This window comes from Crocodylus siamensis, chromosome 9 (genome assembly GCF_052110815.1).
Source record: "Crocodylus siamensis isolate JL-2025a chromosome 9, ASM5211081v1, whole genome shotgun sequence".
Lineage (NCBI taxonomy): Eukaryota > Metazoa > Chordata > Crocodylia > Crocodylidae > Crocodylus > Crocodylus siamensis.
In genome coordinates, this window is record NC_143403.1 from 57257034 (window position 1) to 57269187 (window position 12154).

At 42.8% G+C, this 12154-nt stretch overlaps 1 protein-coding gene across 3 annotated transcripts in view; it reads left to right on the forward strand.

The window, feature by feature from the left end:
- The window catches only part of KLHL22 (kelch like family member 22), a 29176-nt gene extending 17216 nt beyond the window's left edge, over positions 1-11960 (forward strand). Inside the window, exons 6-8 of one of the 3 annotated variants that reach the window (XM_090062252.1) lie at positions 2579-2812; positions 8336-8416; positions 9623-11960. In XM_090062252.1, the coding sequence (XP_089918378.1) occupies positions 2579-2812; positions 8336-8416; positions 9623-9883 (576 nt within the window). In that variant the 3' untranslated portion in view covers positions 9884-11960. Of the gene's footprint in view, positions 1-2578; positions 2813-3928; positions 3974-4133; positions 5224-8335; positions 8417-9622 lie in introns of those variants that run through there. The other 2 variants (XM_090062253.1, XM_090062251.1) reach the window with 2 other exon arrangements.
- The last annotated feature ends 194 nt before the right edge of the window (positions 11961-12154 follow it).

Here is a 12154-nt window from a genome sequence, read left to right on the forward strand (position 1 = left end):
AATACAGCATGGGTATTCGTAGTACAAGTTTCTTGCTGGCCATCTTCCCTGATGTACACCCAGCCATATGACTCGCATGATGTATCCTGCCACTCAGTCAGAGAGGAAACTACAGTGGACCATAGAATGATAGGAAATTAAGGTTGGAAGGAACTTCAGGAGGTCATTTAGTCCAACCTGCTGCTCAAAGCAGGACCATCCCCAACTAGATAATTCCAGCCAGGGCTTTGTCAAGCCAGGCCTTAAAAACCACCAAAGCTGGAGATTCCACCACTTCTCTAGGTAACCTGTTCCAGTGTTTCATCACGCTCCTAGTGAGAGTTTTTCCTAATGTCCAACCTAAACTCTTGTGCAACTTGAGACCATTGCCCCTTGTTCTGTCATTTGCCACCACTGAGAACAGTCCAGCTCCATCCTCTTTGGAACCCTCCTTCAGGTAGTTAAAGGCTGCTATTAAAATCCACCCCCTCAGTCTTCTCTTCTGCAATGAAATAAGTCCAATTCCTTCACACCCTCCTAAGCCATGTCTCCCAACCCCTCTCACCATTTTCGTTGCCCTCCACTGGACTCCCTCCACCTTGTCCACATCCTTTCTGTAGGGGGAGGCCCAAAACAACACAGTACTCCAGATGTGGCCTCACCAGTGCAGAATAGAGGGCAAAAATCACTTTCCTTGATCTCCTTGCAGTGCTCCTACTAAGGTAGCCCAGCATGCTTTTAGCCTTCTTGGCAACAAGAGCACACTGTTGGCTCATGTTCGGCTTATTGTCCACAGTAACCGCCTTGTCCTTTTCTACAGAGCTGCTTCACCAGTTGGTCCCCAGCCTGTAGCAGTATATGGGATTGTTCCATCCCAAGTTCAGGACTTTGCATTTGTCCTTGTTGAACCTCATGAGATTTCTTTTGACCCAATCCTCCAATTTGTCTAGGCCCTACCCCTCAGTATATCTACTACTCCCCCCACCCCCCAGCTTGGTGTCATCCACAAACTTGTTTAGGATGCAATCCATCCCATCTTCCAGATTGTTAATGAAGATACTGAACAAAACCGGACTCAAGATTGACCCCTGGGGCGCTCCATTTGATACCAGCTGTCAACTAGACCTCAAGCCAGTGATTACTACCCTTTAAACCTGATGATCCAGCAAGCTTTCTGTCCACCTTACAGTCCATTCATCCAACCCATACTTCCTTAACTTGCTTGCAAGAATGCTGTGGGAGACTGTAACATGTAACTGTAACTGCTATCTCAAGGTATATCCTATCCACTGCTCTCCCCGCATCCAGATCCAGTCATCTCATCATAGAAGGCAGTCGGGTTGGTCAACCATGACTTGCCCTTGGTGAATCCATGCTGACTGTGTCTAATCACTTTTTTCTTCTCCAAGTGCTTAGAAATGGATTCCTTAAGGACCTGGCTGTCTGATTTTTCTGGGGATTGACGCAAGGCTGACTGGTCTGTAGTTCCCTAGATCCTCCTTCTTCTCTTTCTTAAAGATGGGCAATATAATTGTCCTTTTCTAATCGTCCAGGACCTCCCCTGATCACCACGAGTTTTCAAAAATACTGGCCAGTGACTCTGCAAACACACCATCCAACTCCTTCAGCACTCTTGGATGCATTGGCCCCATGGACCTGTACATGTCCAGCTTTTTTTTAATAGTCCCTAACCTGTTCTTTCACTACTGAGGGCTGCTCACCTTCTCCCCAAACTGTGCTGCCAGGTGCAGGAGTTTGGGATCTGACCTTGCCTGTGAAGATCAAGGTAAAAAAAGCATTGAGTACTTCAGCCTTTTCTTCATCATCTGTCACTAGGGTACCTCCCCCATTCAGTAAGGGACCCACACTTTCCCTGACCTTCCTCTTGTTGCTGACATACTTGTAAAAACCCTTCTTGCTACCTTTCATGTCCCTTGCTAGCTGCAGATTCAATTGGCTTTGGCTTTCCTTATTTCATCACTGAATAATATTCTTATACTCCTCCCTAGTCATCTATCCAAGCTTCCACTTCTTGTAAGCTTCTTTTTTGTGTTTGAGCTTACCAGAGAGTTCTCTGCTAAGCCAAACTGGTAACCTGCCATATTTGCTATTCTTTCTGCACATTGGGATGGTTTATTCCTGTGCCCTCAGGAGATTATAATTCAGCCAGGGATGTGGGTGTCACAGAAAGGACGGATCACTTGTGACTTAGAATTTATGGCTGCTAGGCTATTCTGCCTGCCTTCTCAGTAAGGAAGCAAAAGCTTCTATACAAGTTTTAACTTCCACACAAGGGCTTTGGGATAAGCAAAGTAGGAAAGTGGTAGTATGGAAGAGCTTCTAGTTAAGGAATGATAAGACACCTGAAGCCACTGCAGCTCTGGAGGAGTCAGAAATTTTACTCTATATTAGTTACAGAATTGAATCTCACATTTATGGAATCATTACCTACAAAGAAATCCTTCTAAATGTTAGTGTCTGAGTAATCTGAAAGATATAACAGCTCTGATGTCTTGTATTGAAAGGAGGGGTATATGCTATACTTGAAGTGGGAGAAAATAGAGAAAACTTGCCCTTGATTTTCCTTGTAATGATTCAGGTATATGCACATGCTGGAGCAACATTGGATGGGAAAATGTACATTACCTGTGGAAGAAGAGCAGAGGATTACTTGAAGGAGCTGCACTGTTATGATCCAGAGGCTGACCGCTGGGACACCTTAGCAGATGGTCCAGTGAGACGGGCCTGGCATGGGATGGCTGCACTTCTGGGAAAGCTGTATGTAATTGGAGGCAGCAACAATGATTCTGGCTATAGGAGAGATGTTCACGAGGTAAATTATTGTGCTCGTCTCTTTTCTGCCTACATGCACAACTTTTGCATTTTGCCACAGTCCATTTATCTCACTGATGTGCAGCTGTCTGGCCTGCAGTTACTTCTAATTCCACTCCATGTAACCATTGAAATTTGCAGGGCTTTACTTACTGTTTGCTCCCTTATGTGTATTCTCTCTGACCCCTACAACCTTAAAACACTAGTTCTTGGGCTTCATATCAGGTTTTGTTTGCTTGTTTTAATCAGTGCTAGGTGGGTAATATCTGGCTGAGTATGTAAAATACCCAAAGATGGCCCATAAATTTAATTCTTTCTCCACTGTCTTGACACTTTCATTTTTGACATGTCAAGGACTTTTGTATAAGGAATGTGTAACAGCAGGATAGAGCTGTTGGGGATAAGCTGGAGGTGTTTACAGTTGGCTAACAGGTGATTGGGTTTTAGCACCCAATGAGATATGGAATTGGCAGAATCAGGTTTGTTGGATATTCCTGCCACAATCAATGAGGACTTGGTTCCTTACCTTATCTGTAGATTTGGAAAGACAATGCTGGATCAGTTACACTTAGTTCATCTTCCTAATGTTTTCTTTGAAAACAGAAAGACTAGGAATACATATATATTTGTACTGAAGCTTGGATGATACAGGGTAGAATACAGTATTCTCTGTAAATTAAATTTAAAAACTGACTATAAATGAAGGCTGTTGTGACATTTATGAGAATTCTTTTGATGTGTTTCAGGCTATGACATTGTGGAAGGGTAACAGGGAAGAAGCAAACATTATCTTTTATTCACTGTCTATGGAATGCACTTTATGATGAGGGCAGAACTAAATCTAGTCAAATGAAAGTGTTTGGTAACAAAAAAAGTTGTTAAAAAATCATATTAGCCCATTCCATGTATTTATACACGATTGGAAACACCTCTCCCACGCTTCAGAGAAGCGACTTACAACTTCTGTCTAGTTGGTTTCATTGTAACACCATTTCTTCTGTAGGTTATGGCCCATTTTGTCCTCTGTGTGTGTGTGTGCATACTTGTATGTGAATGCCTGCATATGTCTTATACATTCCTTCCAAGCTCCTCAGCTTCTGGGTAACTTGTTTTTAAGTGACTTGGAGCAGTAACCACCGTGATGGCATTGGACAAGCACTAGGTAGGCTTTTCTTTTTTGCATTTCATCTGTTTTAGCCTGCTACACTGTGTTCTAGTACTGAATGTATCTCAAAAGACAGAAGATGCCATGACTGATGTAGCAAAGGCACCCCATGATATGGCAAGATGTCTGTTAATATGTAGAATCTGTTTTCCAACAGGTAGCCTGCTACAATCCCTGCACTGATCAGTGGGCAAACGTACGCCGTCTCCCTGCAGGACATGGAGAACCGGGAATTGCCATCTTAGACAACAGAATCTATGTCTTGGGGGGCAGGTCCCACAATCGAGGGATTCGTATGGACTATGTCCATATTTATGATGCAGAGAGAGACTGCTGGGAAGAAGGCCCTCAGCTGGAAGAGGATATTTCTGGAATGGCTGCCTGTGTCCTCACTCTGCCTAGAGCTATTTTAATGGATGCAGAAAAGTCGACCCCAGAATGGTATGCAGACAGACTACAACATCATCCAGACTTTGCTTCCGAAGTTATGAATGTGTCTGACTGGGAGGAATTTGACAATTCAAGTGAAGATTAAGGAACTCAAACATTTTTGCAGGGAGGCAAGAAAAGTAAAATTTAGGGAAAATGTGTAGAAAGTTATTTATATCTTTCATATGACATACATTCAGTCAGTGTTAAACATTTGAAAACTTAAAAGAAATGTTCTGAGCAAAATGCCTTCTGCAATCAGTCTTCTCTATTTTGCCCCCAAGCAGTAGTGTGAAAACAGTCAAAGAATTACAATACCAAGGTTTTTGTCCTTTTGAGAGAGACTCTTCTCAAGACACAGAATGAGCAGAAAAAGACATAGCAGACTCGTGTTGGTACTCCTTCTCTTCACATTTTCAGCATGGTTCCTTTGTATGATCCTCTCAGCTTAAATCTAATGGCCAGCTTAACACAAGAAGATGAAACCTAGTGTCTCTGTCCTGGGCCAGTTGTCAGTTTGCTGTGTAAGGTCATGCAGCAAGAATAAATGTTGTAGCAGCAGCACTAGGAAGAAACCTGAATCCTCTTCACCTCTGGGCATGCAGGTATCTTCATAATAGGTTTAAAAACTGTGATCTGACACCCACTTCTGAATGTGTGTACTTCAGGTTTTATCAACAAGTTGAAAGACTTTTAGAAAATCTCTGTACTGATTATGATGAACTTTTAATTCAGTTGGACTTTTACAACCAACATTTGTTCACAAGTAAAATAATAAATTCTTGTGGGAAGTTTTTATTTTTCCTTTGGTTAATGTCTCTATTCTTTGATCAAAATGTGGGAATCTAAAACTTGGTGGACCAGATTAATTCATTACCTAGTGTCTTTTTTAATGTAAATGAGCTTACATTAGTAAAAAATATGACCCAACACTTACATTAAAAAAGACACTAGGTAATGGAAAATAAAAACGGGAGCAGAAATTGTTTTGCAGTAGTATAAGAAAAAAGCCAACAAGGATATCTGAAGGGATTGAAAGTCACAATGGTTCAAGGTCCAAGAAATGAGTGCCAGGAAAGTAATGCTGGACCATAAGGGCTGGGAATAAATGTTGCATAACCATTCCTTTCTGACTAGCAGTTTCTGCAACATAAGACCTTTAAAGTCGTGGAGGAACATGAGGACACTTCGCTGTCAAGCCAGGGGGCTCATGTAGGTAGTACCCAGGTAAGTGACAGGGGCCAAGACAGGCTTAGGAATAAGGGGGCAGCACGTGCACCTACAGGAGGCCTCAAATGCCTCTACACAAATGCTCGAAGCATGGGGAATAAGCAGGAGGAACTCGCCCTCCTGCTAGGTAGCAAAAACCCAGACCTAGTGGGGCTCACGGAAACCTGGTGGGATTCTACCCACAACTGGGCAGTGGACATCGAGGGTTACAGGCTGTACAGGTGAGACAGAGCAGGGAAAAAGGTGAGGGGGAGGGGTGTAGCACTCTAAATGAAAGAGCAATACACATGCTTGATGATCAGGATGGGGTCAGAGGAGGGGCAAACTGAGGTGCTCTGGGTAAGAGTGCAAGGGGGTTGTGTGGAAAGAGACTTGATAGTGGGCGTCTACTACAGACCGCCTCACCAGGGGGATGAACTGGACCTGGAATTCTCAGGTCAGCTCACGGAGGCTGTAAAGTCAAGGGATATGGTTGTCATGGGTGACCTAAACTACCCAGACATCTGCTGGGAGGAGCAGTCAGCCAGGTCTGACCGCTCACAGAGGTTTCTGGCCAAGTTACAGGACCTCCACCTAAACCAGGAGGTGCATAGTTCCACCACAGGAAATGCCTTGCTGGACTTGGTCCTTGCCACAAATGACAACCTGGTGAGAGGTCTGCGGGTACTCAGCCGTGATCATCGCCTGCTGGAATTTACTATCCAGTGCAGGGTGGTGAAAGCAAGCAGTACAGCAAAAGACATAGCCCCCACTCCTAGTGCCTTCTACCGCCCGTCAGGAGCACAGGCCAGCCTAGCCTGCCCCGTGCAGATCAGGGAGTGCGCACCCACTCCCATGCCCTCCTGGACCAGCAATGAGAGCTGCTGGAGAAACCACCAGAAGAGCAGCTTCTGGACCAGTGGTGCACGGCAGTGCAGTGGCAGGAGCCCCCCTTCTCATGTCCCGCACCCCCCTGCTCTGGCTGGATTGCTTGTTCCAGCCCCAATCCCTCCCTTGCTGTTGGGGTGTTGATCTGCTCCCCCCCATGCCCCTTCCCTTCCCCCTCTGCCCACCACAACAGACTTAACAGCTGGAGGCAGCTGTGTCCAGCGTGGTGAGGACTGCTGCCTGTTTAGTCTATGGCCGAACCTTTGAATTAGTGCTAAATCTTCAAATCCAATTCGGATTAATTGAATCAGGACAGAGACTCAAATCACTGAATTGAATCACTGTCCCTGCAAATCGGACAAATCCAAATCAAATACTTGCCACTTTGCACAGGCCTAATATCCAGCTAACCAAATTGTATAAGCTGTAGAAAGAAACCCAGGAAAATCACACAAATGAACCACTTCAGGGAAGGACTTTCTAGAACACAGTCTTAAAATACACTTTCTTGTACTGGTATTTTGAGGAATTATGACTATTTATATTTCGCATAAGAAAATGTTTTTAACAAAAACAGGGACTTAATTAAATGTGGATCTTAGTTGTAATGTTTACTGTGCACCTGTGTTTTATCTATTTTAATTGGTTGGAAGACCATTACTAGCAAAGATGAATAGTATTCTTTATACATGCTTTTTAGGTGATGCTGTCTCTAGTTTCAAGAGAGAAAGGGGTTAAGCAGTGGAATGATTCTTTGTTCTGCTCATGGAGCCATAGTGTTTTCTTTTCCTATACATGCCACTAGAGGGTATTGCACAGTATTGCAAATAACTGGGCCTTCAGGCCAATTCTTGGATTACATAAGAGAGTTCAAGGTAGGGCAACTGGTATACTGTTCTTCTTAAGCAAGCCAGAGAAACAGATGGTAAAAACATTTTGCTTTTTAATTTCTTCCTGTTCCTGCATTACCTTCCCTGTGTTGGAGTTTTGACATTTAGATGTTAGCCAGTGCCTGAGACTTTTTTTTGTTTAAATAAACACTGGATACTGTGATGGTATTATTTAATGCTGAGGACTGATAGTGTGTCTCTCAGCATCCAAGATAAAGTTTCTACTTCAGGCCTTTGCTTTCTATGGGAAATAAAATTTAGACCTCAAATGTTTCCCCTAAAGCACTGCAAATGCGTTAACAAGTGTTGTATTCAGCCATTGTTTTAATTGATGGTATGACATAATACTGCTAGGTTCCTCTGAAAATGTCTGTTCTAAAGAAAACAGTTGTACATTTTCTTTAGGCAAAAACATACACGACTATGGCCCCAAACAATTCCTTTTTAAGATACGAACAGTGTGTTCTAAAGTCATGGTGTATGACTCATCTATCTGCACATTTGCTTTAGTAAGTAACACAGAACTTTAATGTACTTTCAGGCAAGCTGGTTAGGAATGGCTCACTTCAGTTGTAAGTGGATTTTTTTCAAATGCATGTGTTTCATAATAAAATGTCTTAGCGTTAAGCTGGAAACACATTACATGCAATGGTAAGCCCTTTGTAGTTCTTGTTTACTGGGGAAAAAACATCCTTCCCAGAAATAAATTGCAGGAAATGGTACAGGTTGATGTGTTCAGTAATCACAGATGGTATGATCTCTAAAGAGAGACTTTTTTTGAGGGCCTTGCCTTTACAAGCTCAAATAAGACTTGCACTTTCTGAAAGAAAAGCATGCCCTAGTAAGGGTTCTACTGTATTTCAGTTTTAACCCAGTTTTCAGTGATTTTAATTTAATTCCTATGATTTCCTGAACATGTCAGCCTTGTGTTCTTATTTTTCAGGGAGTTCTGGATGACAATGGCATAGTACAAAAGGTTCTAGAAATCGGAAAACAAACCTGTGGAAGAGCTTCAACCAATAAAGTATAAGTATTTTATTCTGTTCAGAACATGTAATTAAACACTGAGAAGTTCATCTTACTGATATATTAGGAAGGTCAATAATTGAGTTTATTCAATTGTTTATCTACTTTCCTGTAATATTGTCCAGAACAGTAATGATGATCAATATGCAGAAGTCTCATCATTGAACCCATATATATTTTTCCGCTTATTTACTAAGGACATCTCAAAATGTCAGGAAATCCACTTTTGCTGCAATAACTGTAAAGACAGGAAGAACATAGGCTGCAGGCTCTAACTGCTAAGGACAGAGCTTCACTTACCCCTAACTACAGAGTGAAAATACAGAATTAGAGAGGTGATTGTTCCTATGCATTTACAATCTGGACACAAAGCTCCATTTAGCACAAAGCACCTTGTAAACCCTTAGAAAATGTTACAGTTAAGAGAGCCCAAACCCATGGTGTGCTATAATGTGCTTTCCTCAAAATGGAAGGCAGTGGATTTAGAACAGGGATGATTTAAAAGTAATAGTTTGAGATGGGAAAGAAGGGAGTCACTGAAGAGAGATTTGAAGGGGGCAGAACTGGGTATTGCTGTCAACAAAAGGAAGGCAATCTGGTTCAGATGCAGGAAATGGTATGATAGAATGCTTCAAGCCCAGAGTTGGATGAAAAGTATGAAGGGAGCAGTGAAGTAAGTGAAAAAAGCACAGATGTGGGTAAGAACCAGATTGTATCTTGAAGGTGAGAATAAGGAGGTCAAACCTAATGCAGGAAGAGGAAGCCAATGACAAGGTTCAAGAAGTGAAGAGATGACTTAGTAAAAGCATTTTTAAAGACTCTGAGAAAAGCATGGTCCATACAGTAGTTGGGACCCTTGGTATTACATAAGCTAAATTGCTTCTATGACTACAATCTTTTCTGACTTCCTCATTCTATTTGCATTGCTTTAACAAACAGGTACTAGACATTTCTAAACTATGCCTTTTAAATCGGAGAGGTACCAAGCCCAGAGCCCACTGGTATTTGTACTGAAAGTACTGCCATAACCATCAGGGTGCAGAGGTCCAATGTGAAGATTCCCTATTATATTCAAATATGCAACATAACATTATACAGTACTTTGGCAGAAGCCATAGCTGTTTAACACAGTTTGCAGCCTGCTGTTTGCATTTTTGCTGGATTTGCACAAATTTTAGTGAACTTATTTACTGAACTTTTTCAGGCTTTTACATTTGGAAGAGAAAACTGCTTATTGCTGCGTCTGCTTTTGTTCCAGAAGAACTACTGCTCCTGCCATTTCCCTTTTCCAAAACACCCATCACCAAAAAATACAACTTTCAAAATTGGTTTATCCATTTTCATCATCTTTATTTTCAATCAAAGGATTTTGAATATTCACTACCAAAACAAAACAAAGCATTCCACCCTCTTCTCCTGTTGTCATGCCCAGCTCACCGGTTGTATGATTGTCAGCAAGTCATGACTGGGAATGGTTAAAATCAGGATCTAATTCAGCTACAGTTATTGAACTAGAAGCAGGAATTACTTCAGGGAAGTCCAGCAGCCTGTGTCTATGCAGGAAGTCAAAATGCAGGTTTGTAGAAGTCCCTTTTGGACTAGAATTTTTGGATCCTTCTCTGTTTAAAAGATGATGTTCTTTAATTCTCACTCAAGAAAGCAAGGTAGGAAGTAGTTCAGTTCCATACAGCACAAAATTACAGACTGGTTCCCATGCTAGCTGTCCAGAGCAAACCTATTACAACTAGACCAATGTGTGTTTTCTAATAAAATATTGCTTACTCTTGACATTTTAGTTGTTTTGCTAACTTAAAGGGATTTCCAGACAAAACTGGAATAGAATCTCAAACTAGCTTATGACATCCCTTTGCTATGATCTGGTTTATTAGAAAGTGAAAGATGAATTAGTAAGAAATTAACAGGAACTTCTTCACTGTTGTCTTTTAACTGTCCCTGATTCTGCCACTGAATCACTGTAGCCTTAGACATATCCATTCTCTCTACCTCAGTGAGGTTTAATTTTGTGCCTGTAAAAGAGTTGTGTGTATAATGCATTTTATCAAGTATCTCAGAAGCACTAACACATCAACAATGCTTTTAACTAAAAATATTATAAAATGAAAATGCTGTCTCAAGTCTCCTATTTCAGCCATAATTACACAGACATGACTGAACCCCATGCTTCAATTGGTGTAAGGCAATGTTATGAATTTCACAATCTAATCAACTAGAGTTGTGAACTCTTAATAGGAGTTGAACCCAAGTCAAAATGATTAGGCAACTTTTCCAAGAGAGCTATGAAATATTTTTGTCTAGATATGAAGCTGTAATTGGTATTCTTCACACCTGGGCCTAATCAATTTAGTTAGTACATATTACTGTATGCTGTTACAGATGTCATTTGCCACCAGTGAGATGACTGTATTTTAGTGGTTGACACAGTGATACCTGTACATGTAAAATTAGCGGGGTACTTTGGGAGCCTTTTATACCAAGGCTGGTATGGATACTGTAGTTGAAATAAGGTTCTGGTTTTGATGTGATTTCCATGTCATATGAATTAGACAGGAAAGTTTCAGTAATAAGATTTGGATTCCTGCTGGACTATTTATTATGAGTTGACAGTTGTACCGTAAGTAACTAGCAAAATTTTATCTAATTTTGCCAGAAAAATTGTGACCCCTGATACCACAATGTGGCTGTTGTGTGCAGCTGTTTCTTGGACAATTTAAGGTTTTAAAAGTAAGTCCCTGTTTTGTTAAGTTTTTCTTTGTTGGGTCCATTTGGCCAATGTTTTCCAACCTACAATATTTAGGCTTACACCAGTTGCCAAAGAATGGGCAAAATACATTGGGAAACTTGTCAAATGTGGAAGCACAATCAGCAGCAACAGGGTACAAGGGAAAGAGAGATGAAGCATTTAAGCTGGACCGAACCCTGAACAGGGCCCAATTAGTAACGAAAGGTTTTTTGTCTTCAGTCCGGTTCTTAATTCAAAGAGCCGTTTTGACGTTTCAGTGCCATGTTTCTTCGCGAGGGCGCCAACCCCTTAAGTTGAAGGAAACGTGAGTTGAACTCCAGAAAAATCATTACGTGACCCCCAAATTCAGGGTGGGCTTCCTGGTCTATCGGTTTTGAGCCCACCGAGGTGTGTGGGCACAGCGATGTTCTGGGTCATGACAAAGCAGAGGACCTCGCTGCCAGGGCTACCAGCTTTTACCACTGCTGGTTTCCCGTGCCCCCCTGCTACATGACCCTAACAAACGCCGGTCCACAAGCATCCTCGACCCTCCCGTGGGCCCCCAGGCGACGTGGGGGTAGGGTGGCCATCACAGACGACGGTCTGGCTGTCCTCTACTGATACGAAACCAGATGCCTTTATATCCTCTATTTTTCTCTTGAAGAGAAGACATAAAAACCAGAGCACATAAGGGCGTCGGGTTTCGTATCAACAGAGGAGCAGACAACCGGAGCGTCCTCTACGATGGCCGCCTTACGCGGGGTGTCCATCCCTCCCCGCTCAGCTCCTGGGGCCGGCCCTTCCTGGAGTATCGGCAACCCTCCCCGGGAGGCCGATCCGCCCCGGCTCCCACGAGTGTTGCTGGCCCGGGAGAGTGGACACCCAGCCGGAGGGTCCGCGGACAAGATGGCCGCCGGCCGGGGCTGCCCTGCCACATGGTCCTGGGCTGGGTGCGGGCCGCAGCGCCTCGGGGCGACCGGCGAGGGGCACCAGGCC